The sequence below is a fragment of the Macaca fascicularis genome, chromosome 13, assembly GCF_037993035.2.
Source record: "Macaca fascicularis isolate 582-1 chromosome 13, T2T-MFA8v1.1".
Classification (NCBI taxonomy): Eukaryota; Metazoa; Chordata; class Mammalia; order Primates; family Cercopithecidae; genus Macaca; species Macaca fascicularis.
Genome location: NC_088387.1, coordinates 16,940,909 through 16,962,790, shown reverse-complemented (window position 1 = coordinate 16,962,790; position 21,882 = coordinate 16,940,909). Strand labels below are relative to the sequence as shown.

General features: G+C 47.8%; 1 protein-coding gene across 4 annotated transcripts in view; it reads right to left on the bottom strand.

The window, feature by feature from the left end:
* Positions 1-21,882, bottom strand: part of SH3RF3 (SH3 domain containing ring finger 3) — a 373,930-nt gene that overhangs the window by 39,431 nt on the left and 312,617 nt on the right. For 3 of the 4 annotated variants that reach the window (XM_045368867.2, XM_045368869.2, XM_045368868.2), the window contains one exon: positions 17,362-17,681. The exons of the other annotated variant lie outside the window; for it this stretch is intronic. In XM_045368867.2, the coding sequence (XP_045224802.2) occupies positions 17,362-17,681 (320 nt within the window). The remainder of the gene's footprint in view (positions 1-17,361; positions 17,682-21,882) is intronic. 4 annotated transcript variants of the gene reach the window in all.

Below are 21,882 nucleotides of genomic sequence, written 5' to 3'. Positions count from 1 at the left end.
GTCCCAGCTACTTGGGAGGCTGAGGCAGGAGAATTGCTTGAACCTCGGAGGTAGAGGTGGCAGTCAGCCAAGATCATGACACTGCACGCCAGCCTCAGCGACAGAGCGAGACTCTGTCTCAAAAAAAAAAAAAAAAAGTACAGGTAGCAAATATGTATATGAGAAGATGCTCAGCATTATATATTGATATGGTTCAGATCTATGTCCCCACCATATCTCATGTTGAATTGTAATCCCCAGTGTTGGAGGTGGGGTCTGGTGGGAGGTGATTGGATCATGGAAGTAGATTTCTCACCAATGATTTAGCACCATCCCCTTGGTGCTCTCCTCGTGACAGTGAGTGAGTTCTCATGAGATCTGATTGTTTAAAGGTGTATGGCACCTCCTCCCTCTCTCTTGCTCCTGCTCCTGCCATGTGAGACTCCTTGCTCCCCCTTTGTCTTCTGCCATGGTTGGAAGCTTCCTGAGGTCTCCCCAGAAGCAAAAGCTGCTATGCTTCCTGTACAGCCTGCAGAACCATAGCCAATTAAACCTCTTTTCTTTATAAACTACCCGGTCTCAGGTATTTCTTTATAGTGGTACAAGAATGGCCTAATACAGATGTCATTAGGGAATTGCAAAGTATAATAACAATGAGAGACCACTACATAACTATTAGGATGGCAAAAATCCAAAACATTGACAACACTGAATGCTGGTGAGGACATGAAGCAATGAGAACTCTCATTCACTGCGGGTAGGAAAGCAAAATGGTGCAGCCACTTTGGAAGACAGTTGGCAGTTTCTTTCAAAACTAAACGTACTTTTACCAATCTCAGCACATACTCTTACATACTTTTAGCAATCTCCCTTCTTGGTATTTATCCAAATTTATGTCTACATAAAAATCCACACAAGATGTTTACAGCGGCTGGATTCATAACTGCCAAAACTGGGAAGCAACTAAGATGTCCTTTGGTAGGTAAATTGATAAATAAACTGTGGTACATCTGGACAATGGAGTATTATTCAGTGCTAAAAAGAATTGAGCTACTAATCTATGAGAAGACACGGAGGAAACGTAAATGCTTATCACTAAATAAAATAAGCCAACGCAAAAAGGCTACAACATTGTGTATGATTCCAGTTGTATAACAATCTGTAAAAGGCCAATCTCTGAAGACAGTAAAAAGGTCAGTGGCTGCCAGGAGTTAGATGGGAAAGAGTGATCAACAGGCACAGCACAGAGGATTTTTAGGGCAGTCAAACTATTCTGTATGATACTATAATGGGGGACACATGTCATTATACATTTGTCAAAACCCATAGATTGAATAACACCAAGAGTGAACCGTAATGTAAACTATGGACATTGGGTAATGATGTGTCAAGGTAGGTTCATTAATCCTGACACACGGACCACTTTGGTGCAGGCCACTGATAGTGGAAGAGGTTGTGTGTGTGTGGGAGCAGGGAGTATACGAGGACTTTCTGCATTTTTTGCTCAATTTTTCTGTGAACCTAAATTTGCTCTAAAAATAAAGTCTCTTCAAAAAAAGTCTTGGAAGGATGACTTCCAATATCAGAAGGGCTATTTTTAGAAGAGGAAATTGATTGTGAGGGAGTAGAGCTGGCAGAAGTGGATCAACTCTGCAGGATGTGTATATATGTGAGGCTATGCATGCATGCATGTTTGTGTATGCATCTGTATATGTGTACACGTTTACATGTGTGCACATGTATTTTACATGCAGGTGAATATGTCTGTGCACATGTAGACATGTTTGTATGTGTATGTATGTTGTGTATTCATGTAGAGGTATGTACATGAATATGCTTATTGCACGTGAATGTTATTTGTATGTGTTCACGTGTATATGTGTATATGTATGTAGGCATGTGTGTGTATCTGTGTGTGGATGTGTATCTATGTGTGTAGACTCTGTAGATTTTGCCCAACAAGAGGATGAATCTTTCAATAGGTCAGTCCAGCCATAAAACAAACCCCCTCATTAAGTGGTGAGCTCTTGTCCCTGGAGGTATTTTAGAAGAACCTGAATGATCCCCTGTAAAAATGCTGCAGCCTGGCCTGCCGGCAGGGTGGGGACTGGCGGGTCTACCAGCACAGATGCCATCTGCTCTCCTTTCTAGAGCTATGTTCTGTGAACTGGGGACCCTCCTGAGCGAGGGTCTCTCCTTCCTCTTCTGGTGACCTCTTGCCAGGCACACTTTGTACAGGTGCCTCTTCCTAAGAGAAGACTCTGGATGTTCACCCCCGCCCTGTCTACACCACCCTCTGGCAATCAAGAGTCCTGAAAGCCCAGCTCAGGGAATCCGTTGTGACAGGGAGAATGGGGCCTCCACTGAGGGACAATTCCCTTGCAACTCTCCATGTCACAGGGGCATCCTTCTCCATGATCTTAGCATGTTCCTAATACAAACATTTGCAGCCAGGTCTCTTCAAGGTGTTAAAAGCTTCAGGTAGCTTGACTGCAGTGGAAACGAACATGAACATCTCCTCTTTTGTGAGCCTGGGGGACTGATGGCTTCTTCCGCATTGCTTCCAGAGTCTCTGTTTGTTACCAAGTTGCACAATACTCAGAAATTGGAAGTAACTATTATTTCCTCCCATCCCAGGAGGGTCCAGAGGACACGCCTTTCACCATGACCATGAGAAACAGATGTGTAAGGGGAGTCCTCACGCCCTTGAAAAGTTCTGGGGTCACACTTCTCCATAAGCCAGACCTTGCAGTGGGAACTACGGCCATGGAGCTGGGAAACCTGGAAGTGACCGGGCCCCAGAGGGAGGGGGCAGGGCCCACATAGAGGCACATAATTACCAAAGACAAGGCCGACCAGGCGGTAATACCACAAGACAAGTTACCAAAACAGACAGCACGGTCAAGGCAGTAATCAGCTGGCAACTGGCAGTCCATTATTTTCCTGGAAGAGAAATAGATGGGCTGTCTACTACATTCTTACTTGAGCTGTATAAACAGAAGAGTTCTAGGTCTAGTGAACAGAAGTATAACTTGAATCACAAAACAGAGTTGCAGCCCTTCAATCAATCCCCAGACTTCAGCTACTTTTCAGACCCAGAATCCCTTGAATTTACAGGTTAGGTCTCTTTGAGGAGAGACCCTAGCGCCATACCAAAAACTTACACTGTTAATCTTTCTCCCAGGCTTCCCCAAAGGGATCTACCCTAACAGGGTGACTGCGCATGAGGGAAAAGAAAATAATCAGACTTTTCAGGGACTGCTGGACACTGGATGTGAATTGACCCTAAGTTCATGTGAGCCAAACGTCACTATGGTCTGCCAGTCAGGGATGGGCTTATGGAGCACAGGTGATCAGTGGAGTTTTATCTCATGTCCTTCTCACAATGGTTCAAGTGTGGCCCTGAACCCATCCTGCGGGTTTTCTCCAGTTCTGAAATGCATCATCAGCCTATACGTACTCAGCAGCAGGCAGAATCCTCACATTGGTTTCCTGACCTGTGGAGCGAGGGCTGTTATGCAAGAAAGGCCAGTGGAAACCACTAACCTGTCTCTATTTCAGAAAACGGTAAAACAAAAGCAATACGCATTCCTAGAGGTACTGCAGAGAATAGTGCCACCATCAAAGACTTGAAGGATACAGGGGTGGTGATTCTCATCACATCCCTGTTCAGCTCTCCTGTTTGGCCTGTGCAAAAGACAGACGGATCATGGAGAATGACAGGATTATCATAAACTTAACCAGGTGGTGACTCCAATTGCAGATGCCAAACAATATTTCATTGTTTAAGCAAATGAACCCACCACACCTCTTGGTATCTGGTATGCAGTGATTAATCTGGCAAATGCTTTTTTTTGTTAGTAAAGACTGAAGCAGTTTGCTTTCAGCAGGCAAGGCCAGCAAAGCACCACAGGGGTAGATCAATTCTCCAACTCTGTGTCACAAAATAGTGTGCAGGGATGGTGATCACCTTTGCCTTCCTCAAGATGTCATAATGGCCCATGACATTGATGGCCTTGTGCTGACTGGACCTAGTGAGCAAGAAGTAGCAACTACTCTAGATTTGCTGGTAAGACGCCTGCATGTCAGAGGATGGGAAATCGATCGAATTAAAATTCAATGGCCTTCTACCTCAGTGAAGTTTGTAGGGGTTTGGTGGTGTGGGGGCACACTGAGACATCCCTTGTAAGGGATGAGAAAAAGTGGTTGCATCTAACCCTTCCTGTAGCCAGAGTAAAAAAACTGAGTGGGGCTCTTGGAATTTTTAGAGACAATATCCTCCTCAGATGGGTATACTAATTTGGCCCATTTATTAAATGACTCCCAAAATTCATAGTTTTGAGTGGAACCCAGAACAAAAAAAAGGCTCTGAAACAGGTCCAGGCTGCTGTGCAAGATGCTCTACCCCTTGGGCCACATGACCCAGCAGCCCCAATGGTGCCTGAGGCACTACTGTGGCAGACAGGGATGCTATGTGAGGCCTTTGGCAGGTGAATCACAGCGCAGGTCTTTAGGATTTTGGAGCAAGCCTTTCTTGTCTTCCAAGGACAACTACGCTCTTTCTGAGAGATAGTTCTTGGTCCGCCACTGGGCCTTGGTGGAGACTAAATGCTTGACCATGAGCCACCAATTACCATGCAACCAGAGCTGCCCACTGTGAACTGGTGTTATCTGACCCACCAAGCATACAGCTGGGTGTGCGCAGCAGCATTCCATGGCCAAATGGCAGGGTGGATACATGATTGGGCTAGAGCAGGTCCTGAAGGCACCAGTAAGTTACATGAGGAAGCAGCCTAAAATGCCCATGGTCCCCACTCCGGCTATGCTGCCTTCCCTCATCCAGCCTGCACCTGTGGCCTCCAGGGCAGTTCCATTGGATCACACAGGAAGATAAGACTTGAGCCTGGTTCACAGATGTTTCTGCACCATAGGCAGGCACCACCTGAAAGTGGACAGCTGCAGCACTGCAGTCCCTCTCTGGGACATCCCTGAGGGACAGCGGTGAAGGGAAAGCCTCTCAGTGGGCAGAACTTTGAGGAGTGCACCTGGTTGTGCACTTTGCTTGGAAGGAGAAGTGGCTAAAAGTGTGATTGTTTAATGATTCGCAGGCTGTGGCCGATGGTTTGGCTGGTTGTTCAGGGATTTGCAAGAAACGTAATTGGAAAACTGGTGACAAGGAAATTAGAAAAGTGCATGTGAAAAGACCTCTCTGAATGGGAAAACATGTGGTGAAATTTGTGTCCCATTTAAATGCTCACCAAAGGGTGACCTCAGCAGAAGAGGACTTTAGTAATTCCGCAGATGGGATTCTGGGGAGTGCAGTCAATGACTGAGCTTCTTTCCTCAGTCATTCCTGTCATTGCCCAGTGGACCCATGAATAGAGTGGCCACTGTGGATGGAGGTGACACATGGGCTCAGCATCATGGATTTCCTCTCACCAAGGCCAACCTGGCTACGGCCACCACTGGATCCAATCCACCAGCAGCAGAGAGCAAGTGAGTCCTCAGCATGGCACCATTTCCTGGGATGGTCAGCATCCACCTGGGGGCAAGGTGACTACCTTGGACCACCTCCATCAAGGAAGGGGTAGTGGTGTTTTGTCCTCACTGGAATAGACACTATTCACTCTAGATATGGATTTGTCTTCTCCTATGGAAGTGAATATCCATGAACTTCAGAATGCCTTAGCCACCATCACGGTATTCTGCACAGCACTGCTTCTGACTGAGGAGCTCACTCCATAGCAAATGAAGTGCAGCGATGGACTCGTGCGCATGGAACTCACTGGCTCTACCATGCTCCCCATCGTGCTGGCAGCTGGCTTGACAGAATGGTGGAATGACCTTTTGAAGACTCAGTTACAGCACCAGCTGGGTGACAGTCCCTTGCAGGGCTGGGGCAATATTCTCCAGAAGGCTCTGTATGCTCTGAATCAGCATCCAATATATGGTGCTATTTCTCCTACAGCCAGGACTCATGGGCCCAGGAATCATGGGGCAGAAAGGGGAGTGGCACCACTCACTATGATCCCCAGGGACCCACTAGCAAAATGTCTGCTTCTTGTTCTCACAACATTATGCTCTACTAGTCTAGAGGTCTTGGTTCCAGGGGGATGAATGCTGCCACCAGGAAACACCACAATGATTCCACTGAGCTGGAAGTCAAGACTGCCACCCAGCCGCTTTGGGATCCATGTGCTTTAGAATCAAAGGCAAAAACGGGAACTGCTGTGCTGGCTGGGGTGACTGATCCTGACCACTGCGGGAAACTGGACGGCCTTCCATAGTGGATGTGGGCAAGAGCACGTCTGGGATACAGGGGATCCCTTGGGGTGTCTCCTAGTGCGCTCTCAATCACAATGCCCCGTGACTGAGGTCAATGGAAAACTGTAACCACCCAATCCAGACAGGATTACAAATGGCCCAGACCCTTCGGGAGTGAAGGTTTGGGTCACCCCATCAGGTAAGGGTCCATGCCTAGCTGAGGCGCTTTCTGAAGGGAAGGGGAATACAGATTGGATAGGAGACAAAGTAATTATAAATACCAGCCATGACCATGTGAACAGTTACAGAAATGAGGATTGTAATTGTTGTAAGTGTTTCCTCCTATTTTGTTATGAATATGTCTGTGTGAATGTGTACATGAAACAGTACCTTTGTTTTCTTCTATCTCACCATGTAATATAAGTTGCACTGACTTTTATATGATATGATTATTATATGATAGTATTTAAGTTACAGGGTATCAAGGAGAAGAGGAAGCATCATTCAAAGACTCTGAATCCTCTTCTGGGAAGGGCGTGTGCAATCTTGGGGTACTCAGGCTTGTTGTATTATCATGTTAGGCAGAAGTAAGACTTTGCTTTTGTCTTTATGTAGAAACTAAGTATAGTTTAGGGAGATGTCAAGTTGACAAAGGGTGGACAGTGATGGTGAGTTTTATGTCAGTGTAGCTAGGCAGGTACCCAGTTGTTTGAGCAAACACTAATCTAGATGTTGCTATGAAGGCATTTTGCAAATGTGTTAATATCTACAGTCAGTTTACCTTAAGTAAAGGAGATTACTGAAAGTACATACCTTGATAATGTGGGTGGGCCTCACCCAATCAGCTGAATGCCTTAAAAGCAATCAGAGGCATCCTGTGGACAATGATTTTCTGCCTCAAGACTGCACAGCAACTCCTGACTGAGGGTCCAGCCTGCTGGGCTGCCCCACAGATTTCAGACTTGCCAGCCTCCACAATCACATAATTCCTTAAAATAAATACATTATCTCTCTCTTAATATCTCTCTCTCTCTCTCTTTCTCTCTCTCTCTCCTGCTGGTTCTGTTTCTCTGGAGACCCCTGACTGATACAAACCAATAACTAATTTTCATAGTATTTCCATTAGTAGAAAAAGACATTATTCCCATCTTAACACTACACAAACTGAAGTCTAGGGGAGTTGTAAGGTGACTTTAAAGTGAAGGAGAGAATAAATAAGAGTTAGAAGACAGATGATGTGTATGTTTATTGCAGCACTATTCACAATAGCAAAGACTTGGAACCAACCCAAATGTCCATCAATGACAGACTCTATTAAGCAAATGTGGCACATATACACCATGGAATACTATGCAGCCATAAAAAAGGATGAGTTCATGTCCTTTGTAGAGACATGGATGCAGCTGGAAACCATCATTCTCAGCAAACTATCGCAAGAACAGAAAACCAAACACCGCATGTTCTCATTCATAGGTGGAAATTGAACAATGAGAACACTTGGACACAGGAAGGGGAACATCACACACCGGGGCTTGTTGTGGGGAGGGGGAGGGAGGAGGGATAGCATTAGGAGATATACCTAATGTAAATGACGAGTTAATGGGTGCAGCACACCAACATGGCACATGTACACATATGTAACAAACCTGCACATTGTGCACATGTACCCTAGAACTTAAGGTATAATAAGAAAGAAAGAAAGAAAGAAAGAGAGAAAGAAAGAAAGAAAGAAAGAAAGAAAGAAAGAAAGAAAGAAAGAAAGAAAGAAAGAAAGAAAGAAAAAGAAAGAAAGAAGGAAGGAAGGAAAGAAAGAAAGAAAGGAAGGAAGGAAGGAAAGAAAGAAAGAAAGAAAGGAAAGAAAGAAAGAAAGAAAGAAAAAGAAAGAAAGAAAGAAAGAAAGAAAGAAAGAAAGAAAAGAAAGCAAGCAAGCAGTTGATGAAGCCATAAATGTAGCCATTTCTGCTGGTCTTACAAAGAAATCCTATAGGAATAACACTTTCATGAAGTTGACCTATTGGTTCTATCTGAGATCCAGATAGAGTGTGAATCCTCTGAAAAGATTAATGAGTTTCATTCTTACGCTATATACAAATGTGTCTCGTAATTTATTAAGATGCGGCCTGGAAGGAATTACCAAGCAAGCACATAACTTATCAGGTGAATAAAAACCAAACTGTCCCAGGAGTGACTTCTTCTAGAAGGAGATGATGGTATGAAGCTGTCTTATTCCCATGAGGTGACAGAGTGCCCTCCCCAGCTCCCTACCACATGGCCTGAGTGCCTGAAAAAAATAAAATAAAATAAAACCACAGTAAACAGAACGCCAAACGCAGCACTCTGTGTTCTTTCTCGGCATTGCCCTCAGTTATGGGACCAAAATGGAGAGCACTGGCAAGTGCTGTGGAATGTTCAGAGATGCCCTGCCTTGCTGACTTTGTTGCCTTCTGGGAGGGACAGATGGCTGGGTCCGATGTGTGGGCATGACCTTCTGATGTAGTTTATGGGACGTGTGCTTGTTTTTCTTTTGAACTGATGCCATCACTGAGTTTTTCTGGGCACGGATGGCTGGAAAAAAATCCTATGTCTTTGAAAGCACTGTGAGAATATATCAGTTGAAAAAGAAGGCAGTCACAGCAGTAGACTTTTGCAGAACAGAATCTAGACTTGACATGGGAATCGAGTTGTGCCAGGGGCTCCTGGCCATGAAGTGTGTGCATTGCCTGCCCCAGCCACATTGTCACACGCATCGCTTGCTTGTCCAGCTCATGTGGCACTAGAGTGTAGGATTTCACAGTAATCCTGATCAGTGATTCGTTACTAGTCGGTGCCCTTTGGGGAGGGTGGCAGAACCCTCACGATTACACGTGACTCACAAATCCTTTTCTTTTTCTAAAGTGTATTACTATTTTAAAGATGGATTTTGATTTAATGCTTTGCAGTTGAAACCCTACTTCTGAATAATAGTTTTCTTGAGTTCCCTTCATTGTTCAGGCTATAGGTCAGGTACAAAACTGCAATCTTAAACATCTTTTTCTATTTGTGTTTCTTGGCGGACATAGGATAAGTGAACCAGGAAATGGAATCTCCAGGGATTGAGGAGATAAATAAATGACATTTCACACACAGCTTGCACCAACCAATTAGGGCTCCCTTCTGAGTAGTCTACATCTCTCCATTTGTTGATGGATAGGAGTGTGTGTATGTGTGTGTATGTATATATGTATATACATATATACACACACACAAGTATATATATTTTTATATGTATATACATCCTTATAAGTATATATATTTATATATACACATACTTATAAGTATATATATTTATGTATACACCTACTTATAAGTATATATATTTTTATATATATATGTAAAAAAAATTAAACCCCCCTTTGATCTTTTAGAGAAGCCTCAGGGATATAAGTTTTATATCTGCATGGATCATATAATTCTTCTGGGATCCAGACTTCGATTAACTATCAAATTCTTAATAATAATTTCTAATATTTTTGTCTGGAATACTATGCTATGCATTCATCAGACTAACTAAATTTACTCTTCCCAACAACTCACGGTGGTAGGTGTTATCATCCCCATTTCACAGATGTGGAAACTGAGGCATGGAAGGTGGAGGAGCTTGCTTGAAGTCACACAGTTAGTAATCAGGAGACCTGATTCACACTAGGCAGCTGACCCCAGGTCCACCCTCCGTGCTGATTAATCCACTGTGTCTTCCTTCTCCAAATTCAAGCTTCACTGGCTGTTGAGATGACTGTGGCTCCTGCTCCTTCCCTCGTCCCTGCCACTTCCTCAAGGCTCAGCAGCAGGACCAGAGGAGAAGCTAACCAGCAGAAGCAGAGAATGGGGAGTGGGCACTTGTGGGTACTATGGAGCCTGGTTTCATTCCCAGTGCCCTACTTGTCATGTGGCCTTGGGCAGGTCACCTTGCCTCTCTGGACCTCATGTCCACATTTGTACCCTGAAAGGGTCACCGGCACTCACAACCACGCTGAGATCCAGAAGCCTCATCCCAATGCAGAGGCCATGGAGTTTCTACAGGAGAACTGGGGACAGCCAGCTTCACTTGCTGTCCTGGGAGGGCGCAGATAACAAGAGAAGCCTCCAGGCCACCACTGACCTCTGCTCAGACCAGGTTGGGCCACTGCCCTGCCCCACTCAGGGCCTATGCTCTGACAGGACATTCCTAACTTAGAGAAAGAGATTGCCACTCTTGTCATCAGGTAAGTGATGCTCCAGCAGTTTACACCTTCCAAAAAAGGCTGTCTGGAAAACTTCAGAATGTTCTTTGGCGGCTGGGATTAATGCTTTCAGGATGGGTTCATTTTCAGCTGCGCACGCTGGCTCCCCTTATCCCTCGGAAGACAGGCTGACAATGGGGGAACAGGAAGAGGACCTGGAGTCACCGGCGCTCCCAGCCACATGGGGCTGACTCTGTGAGCCCTTCTGCCCAGCCAACGCCAGTGCCACTGGCCGGCAGAGCTGCCGGGCATGAGTGGCCAGGGCGGAGGTGGTTTCCATGGCCCATGGCTGACCGTCAGACTCCTCAGTGACTTTGCTGTGGGGCAGACCCAAGGTTCCCAAGCCCCCCATGGACCTGGGAGCCCAGGGATGCATCAGGCTGTAGCTGCACCTGACGCCAGAGCATGGGCTGAGGGGCTCCGTGAGCAAGCTGGGGGGCAGGTCTCCCCTAAGATCCACATGATGGTTCCCACGTGGGTGAGCTCAGTTCTGGGTGAGGTCAGATCCAGCCCCTTCTATCTCTGATGCCAGTGTCTGCAGGTGACAGCAGGTCCCTCCCCACTCTGGCTGGTGGGAGCGTGTGGCCAGCCTGTGCCGGCAGAGTGTCGCTGTCACTTTGGAAGTGAATAGGGCTAGTAACTCTGGAGAAGCTGGCATGAAAGCTGGCGGTGGCTGGCTTCCCATGCTGCCTGTCAGCAGAAGTAGGATAGACGAGTAAGCGTCTACCTATTGCAGGGTGCCTCTACTCGAGAGGAAATACATTTATAAGCCAGCGCTTCTTCACTTTAGGGAGAGCTGCCTGGCTACTCAAAAGAGCTTCATCCTCAAGATTTCTTTGGATTGGATGTTCCTTGGTTTTCATTAAAAATATAATCACATTCCTATGTAATATCATAAGTGTATATGACATATGAAAGACATATATATATGAGATTATACATATATTGAATGGGTGGATGCACATATGTGTCCCACAGCTTCCATGCTCCAGACCAGGCCTTGCTGCCACCATTATGGGTCACTCTGTCAGGTCCTCTGTTCCTTTCACACCAAATTGGGTTTGCAGAGTCTTGATGACATAGATCATGCCGTCCACACGGACTTGGTCAGTGATTCATTGTTGCACGGGTTCTGGCTGTGGTTGGGTCCAATGTGGACCCAGAAGGCAGACACCTAGGGCCCATTCTCCCCCCAAGGCCAATCTCATGGTCTCCTGCCAGCCGCTACCCTGGACAGACGTGGGACTGTCCAGGCCCACTGTCTCACTGTGGGACTCCTGGACAGGCCATGGTCTCCCAGGGACTGGGAGGTCACCACAGTCAGCACTTGGACCCAAACACAGGAGGCGAGAGGCCAGCATTCCTGTGCCAGCTCCCCTGCCGATGCTGTGTGGCCCCAGGCAAGTCTCTCAAGGTCTCTGAGCCTCAGGAACACATGGAAAATGGGGAATTTAATAGAAAACATCTTTAGAGGCCCTTTCAAGTTTCAATATTCTATTACTCACTGAAACTAAAACTACCACACCCATAAAAGGAAAGTTACCTTTTTTTTTTTTTTCTGGCCCACAAAGAATTTCCCATAAGTTGTGAGAGTGAAAACTTAACTGGCAGCAGTTTTTCCAATTCTCTTTAGTCTACAGTCATCACCAGGTGCCTTCTATGGGCAGAGGCTGTCGGCCCAAGGCTTCGAGATGTTTTTGAATTAAGTTTTATGTCAGGACTCGCACACAACAACACAGAAGCTCCCCAGTGTACCGTCCCTACTGTACGCTCAGCATGAAGATCTATGCTACCCTGTTTCATTCTGTTTATCCCGTCCAATCTAAATAAAAATGTGGTCCCAATCCACTGGACTGATCATTTGAAGAATGCTGCTGTGGAGTCCATGGCCGGGCCAGAGCCTCGGGGAACCTCAGCACCAAGGAGAGGGCTCCACAGAAGTCAGGCGGCTGGCAGGAGCGCTCTCACCGTGTGGACTTGGTCAACTGCACAAGGACAGCAAGGGGCTCAGAACCCCGAGGAAGCAAGGGGCACCACTCATGGCCTCATGGCACCCATGGCACCCTCCTGCCCAGTGCCTGGCAGATTTTGCAGTGCTGAGAGGCTGGCAATGAGTCGTCTTAGGGCCACCTGCTACCTCTCCCATCCCTGGCCCTCACCTTTGGGCCGTGTCCTCTGGCTTCTGCTCGGGGTGACCCTCAACCGAGGATCCTCCCACCTGTGCCCCAGGAAGCCTCCCCTGACCTGGGCTGGCCAGGCGCCTTTTTCGGTGACGCTCTGTTCCCACACGCAGGTCCGTCACCCGCCCTCTCCTGCAATCAATCACCTGTGTACCTGTACAGCGACCTGTACTACACTCTGGCTCCTCCAGGCCAGGGTTGATCTTTCCATCACTATGAACCACGTGCCTGCGCTCTGCCAGGTACATCCTCATGCTCCTTGCAATACACAGATTAGTCAGGGATTGGGGCACAAATAAGAGAATGAGTGATGGCCGGCCGGGTGGTTAGGGATGCCGACCGCACGCAGCCCATTGGCAGGCACTGGCACCCTTCTCCTCTGGCTGACTCTCCCCTGGACTTAGGTAACCTGAGGGTTCATATCACCTGGTGCTGATGTGCTCACACAGTTTCAAAACCAGAAAACTGTCACGGATGGATACAATAGGCAGTGTTCCATGGTTGTTTCAAGCATAAAATTCATTTTTAAGTGCAAAAGGATAACTTAAATCCTGAAGATCACCTTTTAAAACCAGATTTGAGCTCTACTGTGTAATTTGTGGGTGTTGGGGACCTGGCCACAGGGCAGCCCCTGCAGGGAGCAATATGATCAGGCAGGTGGGCGGGAAGAGACCTGGGCGGGTAGGCTGGAGAGGTCCCTGCATAGGTTGGCAGATGCCTGGGCCCAGAGAGGAGCTCTGGTTCAGGACTGGGTCTGTAGAAAGAACTGCCACTCTGTCTGCACTTGTATTATCCCTAGAGGCCTCCACACCACATTGGGCCATGCAGGGAGCAGAGTTCAAAGGCCGAATCCCCCTGGATATAGCAGCAGAGCACCAGCCTCCTGGGGACCAGTTTCCCGGGGACCAGCCTCCTGGGATCAGCCTCCTGGCACCAGCCTCCTGTCATTGGCCTCCCGGGACCAGCCTCCCGGCACCAGTCTCCCAAGGACCAGCCTCCTGGGACCAGCCTCCTGTCACCAGCCTCGCGGGACCAGCCTCCTGTCAACAGCCTCCGGGGACCAGCCTTCCGGGGACCAGCCTCCCAGCACCAGCCTCCTGGGACCTCAACCATAGCCACTGACACCATACAACAAAGAGCTGGTTTTGGGGCCTCTTCCTTCTCCACACTCAGGGATATGGTGCATAAATCTCCCATGCTCCTAGGAGAAAATTACTCCCTACTCTACGGTGCCCAGGAGCTGCATCAACCCTGACTTCTCTGTGGTATATGCGTGGAAGGGCCTGGGTGGAATTTAGCAGCACTGGTGCTAGGAAACTGTGCCACACTGAGGTGTGTGTCTCAGTGGACATGGGAGTGAGGAGCTCACTGTCTTTTCCCAAAGAAAATTTAACAGAAACAGACTGGAGAATACCGCCGAATGCTTTAAAAAAACCTTTGCCATAATTAGACATGTGTACATCTATGATCAAGTTGTCCAAAGTTAGGAAGCCTGTTCAGCGTAGTCATGGCGGGCTGGGGCGCAGGAAGCGGCCTGCAGGGAGCGTGCTGGCCCCAGCCCCCTAGCCCAGCCCAGCCTGCTGGTGCAGGTCACACAGGCTCACTTGCTTCTGAGCAGTGGACTAAAATGACCATCATCTCTGCTCTTCTGCTACAAACGGCAGCTGTAGATGCCTTGGGCGTTGCTGCAAATTGGGAGAAATTCAAGTGGGAACACAGACGGGAAAAATGTTCACAGGTGGTTTTATAGACAGTGCTTGTCTTTGTTGGTTACGAGAGGTGGGAATGAAAAGCACACACAATGTGTGCGAGGGCGATGCGCTTCTCCGCTGGGGTTTACTGAACCTCTGGGCACGAGCTCACACGGCCTCACAAAAACCAAAAACCACTTCGCCTCCTGCCTGGAGTGCAGCGTGGACTGCTCCCTGTGTGCCCACAGCATGTGCCCAGCCCCAAGCGTGGCCTGCGCACTTCTGCTGCCCACAGAGGCTCAGGAGCTGCCAGGGGAGGAGGAGGCTGAGCCACTGTATGTGCAGCTTTCCCTGCACGGCAGGGCGTCCCTGCATGGTGCCTTTCATCAAGAGGGATGTTGGGGTGTCCTCTGGACTCAACTGCTCTTTGCTGATATAGGACAACTGTTAGAGGGCGTAAACCGTACGTGAAAGCGAAATAGTTGCAAAGTGTCTAATAGGCAGGCTAGGAACAGACCCAGCTGGTGTTCACTAGCTTCACACTTAGGTGGGTGACGGGGAAGAGCATTATCCTCATGTAGATTCCTACAGGACTCAATGTCATAGAAACCCACTCAGCAATGGTCGTATTGAAGCCGGTCCCATTTGCTTCACAAACTAGAGAGAGGGAATTCTTGTGCAAAGAACCAGAAATGCTGAAGGAACTATTACGGCCCCCACTTTCCAAGTCTGCCCCGGTTGTTCCTGAGCAGCTGGGAAGAAGGAAGAATGTTTAAGTGAGAGGGTAGGACTGTGAATCCCACCTCTCCCTCCTGATGAGACCCAGCCACATAACAAGAGCTGCAGGGCAGAAGTAAACAGATTCAAGACTGAACTGTTCTTCAAATAGACAGACACAAAACACAGAGCAGCTGTGGCCCTTCAAGTCAGGTGCCCTGTCAGGCTGGAGCAGACCTGAGCTTTGCTAGCTGCATGCCTCTGCCACACCAGTCAGCACAGGAACAACCATCGCTCTGGACTGAATAACACAGGAGGTGCTAAGGCCCTGCGGAACTTGGTATGGCCCACGTCTGCTGTGTTCCCGGCTCATGCAGAGGACAGGGGAGCAGGGCCTGCCTCCAGAGTGATGGGCAGAGAGCCCGTCAAGTCAGTGCTGTGTTTGGCAATGGCCTCGAGAAAGAGAGAGAGGCTGTCCCTGCATGGAACTCAATATCTAGTGTCCAGGATGCCCATCTAAGCCCTGGCTAAGACATCCTGATCCAAAGACTGATTTTACATGGAAAGATGTCAAAAGACCCACAGAATCAGTCAAGCCAAGAGAGAACAATCCCTAAACCGTTCAGGCAGCAAGGCCAATACACAGAGTGGCTCCCTGCCCAGGACCCAGTCCAACGCCCTAGGGATACAGTCTCAGGCAGCGCGTGGGCCCTGAGCCCTGGAGAATTGCTTACTGGATCTCACATGGGCGTCCAAAAACTTCATGTAAAAAAAACAGCAAAATATCTCATCAACAATTTTAAAATACAGGTTACATGTTGAAACAGTAATATTGTGGATATTGGGTTTAACGGAATAGGCTATTAAAATGAATTTCACCTTTTAAATTTATTTTTATTTATTTATTTTTTTTTGAGATGGAGTCTCGCTCTGTCACCCAGGCTGGAGTGCAGTGGCCGGATCTCAGCTCACTGCAAGCTCCGCCTCCTGGGTTTATGCCATTCTCCTGCCTCAGCCTCCCGAGTAGCTGGGACTACAGGCGCCTGCCACCTCGCCCGGCTAAGTTTTTTTTGTATTTTTAGTAGAGACGGGGTTTCACTGTGTTAGCCAGGATGGTCTCGATCTCCTGACCTCGTGATCCGCCCGTCTCGGCCTCCCAAAGTGCTGGGATTACAGGCTTGAGCCACCGCGCCCGGCCCTTAAATTTATTTTTAAATTAATTTTACTTTTTAAAAATGTGGCTACTTGAACATTTAAAATTCAATTTGTGGCTTGCATTATGTTTCTGCTGGACAGCACTGATTTGGAAGTCTGGATTCTCATCCTGGTTAATCTAATGTCTAGGTCGGTGGCAACTGGAACAAGTTTCTTGGACTCAGATTTTCTTTCTTTTTCTTTCTTTTTTCTTTTTTTTGAGATGCAGTCTTGCTCTGTTGTCCAGGTTGGAGTGCAGTGGCACAATCTCAGCTCACTGCAGTCTCTGTCCCCCAGTTTCCAGTGATTCTCCTGCCTCAGCCTCCTGGGTAGCTGGGATTACAGGCACATGCCACCATGCCTGGTTAATTTTTATATTTTTAGTAGAGATGGGGTTTTGCCATGTTGGCCAGGCTGGTCTCAAACTCCTGACCTCAGGTGATCCGCCTGCCTCAGCCTCTCAAAGTGCTGGGATTAAAGGCTTGAGCCACCGTGCCTGGCCCAGATTTTCTTTTATGAAATCAGCACTTCATGGCTAAAACAATAGCTAAAAAACACACCAGCTATCAGGTCAGCATTCTCTTGTTCCTTCTCATTGCTACTCAGGAAATAGGCCTGTCCCATATGGTTTAACAGGTTGTGGACTGCACAAGGATGACATATTAAAGGGAGTGGGTGCTGTTCACACTGCACATGTAGATTTATATATTTATCATTACAATATCCCAGCACGTGGCAATAAGTATCTCGTTCTAACAAAATGAGTATATTACAATGATTTTACAACAGATGGAACTAAGGCATTTTCAAGAGGGGACACCTTTTTCCAATTTGCATGAGAAATGTAGCTGGACTTGCACTGGCCCTGCCAGCACCCAAGGCCTGCCTGATTCCTCTCCAACCAGCTGCTGTGGTGGTTCGGCTCCCTCTCTGTCACACGCCTGGTTCATCTAGGGGCAGGCATTTGGTGCCCACATTCAAGCTTCCATTGCACAAATGCCACTGCCATCTAGTGCCAAAGAGTTACAGTAAGCAGCTGGCCTCGAGCTCAGGGCTCGTCCAGGACGGGCCTCTTACCTTTTCACTTTTCTTCTCGTCTAGTTTGCATCCTGTGTTGGTGGGGCTGGATGTGGACAGAACACCGATGGGCCCCCCTCCAGCCTCCCCGTTGAGGTTGGCGGCACTGACGTTGGGAGGTGTGATGGCTGATGCTGCTGATGTGAGGGGGATGGCCGGCCGTGGGCACATCTGCACTGGGGGCTGGTGGCTGTGCTGCGGGGACACCACCGAGTGGGGCCTGAGGCTGGTGGCAGGCAGGCGGGATGGAGAGTTCTGAGTGCGCAGGGGTGACACGGTGGCAGTTGGCCGGTCCTGAGCCTGGGCTGCAGAGTGGGCAGCTGGAGACGTGGTTGGAGAGAGAGCAGGATGAAAGGTTAGTTTGCAACCTGCCAGGCCTGCCAGGCAGCTGCAGTGCACACTCTTCTCAGGCTCCCTCCTCGAGCCCTCACAGCCTCTCTCTCACGTTTCTCCAGACCTGGCCACTTCACAGATGGAAAAATACGCCAAGAAACCCTGAAAATTCATTCCTATCTTCCAAAGCCCAAGGGATCAGGGGGCCCTGCCATGGCTCAAAACACCCCTTTCCTCAGGTGGAGCTAAAACAGCTTTGCCAAGGTTGCCATGAATATGGGCACGTGCCCAGTTCTATGAAGTCCTTTAACTCAGCGATCCCCAACCATTTTGGCACCAAGGACCCGTTTCGTGGAAGTCAATTTTTCCACAGACTGGGGCAGGAGAGGGTTTCGGGATGATTCAAGTGCATTACATTTATTATGTACTTTATTTCTATTATTACTACATTGTAATACATAGTGAAATAATTATACAGCTCACCATAATATAGAATCAGTGGGACCCCTGCGCTTGTTTTCCTGCAACTAGACAGCCTCATCTAGAGATGATGGGAGACAGTGACAGATCATCAGGCATTAGATTCTCATAAGGAGCGTGCAACCTAGATACCGCATATGTGCAGCAGGGTTTGCACTCCTGTGAGCATCTAATGCTGCTGCTAATCTGACAGGTGGTGGAGCTCAGGTGGTAATGCAAGCATTGAGGAGGGGCTGTAAATACAGATGAAGCTTTACTTGCTCACCCACCACTCACAACCTGCTGTGCGGCCCAGTTCCTAACAGGCCATGGACCGGAACTGGTCTGTGGCTTGGAGGTTGCGGACTCCTGCTCTAACTAATTTTCTCTGCTGTGATGAGCTAAAGCACTCAGAAAAATTTTGAAAATACGGTTTTGAAATATGCTTGTAAAAATGCTCATAAAAGTAAAGCCTGTGAAAGCATCTCAGTGAGGCCTCAAGATGTCCCCTGAATTATTAAGCACCACTGCATGTAAACCGATCAAGCTTGACTCCAGTTACTCTTGACCCCTGAACCGGCCCGGCTGGTCCTTGGTTTCCACACTGGGTATGTGATCTTGCTGAGTGAGGGCTGAGCCTACGAGAGCTGCCTTGGCCGGAGACAACCGCAGGAAGAAAGCAGCGGACATTTCTCCCAGCAGCAGCCTGGAGGAGAAGCCGCCCACCACCCTGCTGCCATCTGTCTGTATCTGCTGCTGTGCCTGCATGTCGAAGTCCCGGGCTTCCAGGTTTACAAAACTGGAACCTTACAACTGTGGATCCACCACCTTGCTGCCAGCAAAAACAATTCTTAAAGATGTTAGGGATTGAAAGTGGTAACATTTGTAAAAACCTCCCATATGAAAAGATACAGCTCCCTTTACACACAGCACCACCTTCATAGTAATTCTGCTACTATGTGTGTTAGTAATTTCAGGGAATCGTCTCCTTAATAAATATGGATGAAACAAATGTTGGGAGAGAATGAACGTCCCCGGGGGAATGGTGACTTTTGTCCTGGGTTGTTCTGGCCCAAGTGGAGACCTGGGCTGAGCATCAGACACTGCTTTATACCAAGTGGCCCAGGCAGCACCACGCAGCTCACATCCAGCTGCTGTGCATTCTTAAGGCAGAGAAAAATTATGTCATACTGTAATCATTTTCTACCAGCAGACTTTGTGGCATTCATGGCTTCAGAGCATGAAAGAAAATCCATGCAATAAAAACAATCTTCTCAGCCCCCAACTATGCACTCGTTAATCCTAACAGCGTTTGGAGGCCACGGGAAGTAGCACTGCGAGGCGTACAAAGCTCTCCATCTGGGAGTCGGGCCTTCTTCTGACACAGCCGTGTGTGAAGCGCTGGTGAGATCTAATTATGTGATCCCGGATTCTCCGGGACTTGGGCAGCTTGCTGCTTCTACGAGATGAAATACAGAAGGGCTGATTTATGCGTGGTTTTTTTTTCCCTTTTTTTTCTTTTCTTTTTTTCTTTTTTTTTTTTTTTTTTTAATATTCAGGGCTTCAGCTGGGTTGGAAACTTGAAATATTTGATCCTCACCCAACACAGCTCCATATTTACAAGGAAAGCAGGTCAGGCAATCACACAGATCCAGGGGCCTCAGGTCATTTAATCACCCTGAAAACACTGACTCGGAGGCTACTCCTGGAGATTTATTCATCTCTCCCCTCAACTGGCTGACTCCCCTTCCCTCGGCCCAGAGTCCCTGGAATGGGGTGACAGCCTGCCAGGGAAGCGCTGTGGCCCTTGGCCTTGGGACTGCACCAGGGTCTGCGCCCCTGGGCTGTGCATGGCTGGCCTCTACCTCCTGGCTGGCTTCCCCTTGCCTGCCACACTACTTTGCTCATCCAGGCACCAAAGAAGAGACAGAGTGTGTTCCAGCAACCTCCAACCTCACCTCCTAATACCCTCCCCTCAGCCACACTGGCCTCCTGGCCACTGCCAGTACGACTGGCTCCTGGTCACTTCAGAGGCACAGTGCCAGCACCCCTGCCCACAGACCTCACCTCCCTCAGAGCTGCAAGGCGGGACCCTCAGGTGCCTCAGAGGGTACCTTCTAGAGACCTGCCTACTGCCTTCACGGTGCTGCCTGCCCTCTGCAGCCTCAGCCTCCCCTGCTCCTGCTCTAGCTCCAGCTTTCTTTTGCCCGCAAGGTGCTTAGCTCCTCACAGTTGTGTAATTTACATGTTCACTGGAGGCTGATTGTTCATTGCCTGTCCCCACTGCAATGGAGCTCCATGAGGTAGGGACATGGCTGCTTAATTCACGGATAACCCCCGCAATGGTGCCTGGCATGTAGAAGGTGCTCTGTACATTTTTTGAATAAAAGAGTGAGTCTCTGAGAAAAAAGAACCCCAGCCACGTCACTTCCGATTTCACAGAATGGAACCACTGGAGAAGAAAAACTGTAGTGTGAGAAAGCAAGGCAAAGCTCAGGTCATGATACTGGCTGGTGAAGAGTGTGCTCATCTCTGGTAGGATTTACCCTTATTTTCACCCACCCCGGGTGCTCCCACCCTGAGCTGGCTGGGACTACTCGTTAGTGATGCCAAAGTAGCCCACACCTTCTTTGAAGTCAGGCTGACAGATGAAGGCTGTTTATGAAAGCACCAACCATGCTCCCTGCTTTTCCCTTTCCTCTCCTCTTTAAACCTTTGGTGTGTTTCAGTCCCATTACAGCTGCCCCAAGGACTGAGTCCTCACTCAGTTCACTGTATGTCCCTAGTATCTGTAGGTGCTTTATAAATGATAGGGGAATGAATAAATGACCTACTGCATCACCAGCTTTGTCCTTTCCTTATTTTCAGGGGTATTGCTTCCCACTTCAGGGATGAAATGGAACTCCCACAACTCCAGGCCAACCCCCCTCTCCACTTCCCCACACCCCTCCCTTCCAGTCACAAGGACTCTGGGTCCCACCAGGTCAACACCTTCACCCACATCCTTGATACCTTCGCTGGCTCATCCCTTCTCTCCTATATTTAGCCTCTTTATTAGCTTTTCCCCCATAATTTATTAACCAGTTGTCTCTCCCATTTAATAAATAATATTCCTTCTATACTTTGTCCTCTTTTAGCTAGTACCTCCTTTTCCCATTTTTCTTTACATTTAATATTTTTGAAATAGTGCGTACACTGGCTCTTTCTTATATTTTTATTCATTTCTATGTAAGTAATCTGTATCTGCCCTCTGGCAGCTTTTATAGTATTTTCTTTATCCTTTGATGCCTGAAGTTTAAGTTCAGCATGTTTAGACTTGGATTTTTGGTTATTTTTCCTACTCAGCACTCTTTGTGCTTTCTGTGTGAGAACCTGAGCCCCTCTTCAATTTTGGAGAATTCTCAGGGACTACTCCTTTAAATCTTCTCTTTGTCGCACCTCTTCTGTTTTCTAGTTATGAAAATCCTGTTAGAAGTAGTTTGGAGCTCCTCAATATATCCTCGATGTTTATACATCTCTTTCATATTTTTCGTCTCTGCTCTGTATTCTGGATAAATTCCTTTGTATGGTTTTTCAATTTCACTAATTCTACTTTCAATTGTGTCTACAGTTTATGCTACCTACAGAGGTTTTGTATTTAAACATATATTTTTCCTCTCCAAAATTTCAAATTGGTTCTTTTTCACATCCAGTTGTTTCTGATTCATAGCCATCCACCTATTTTTTCAT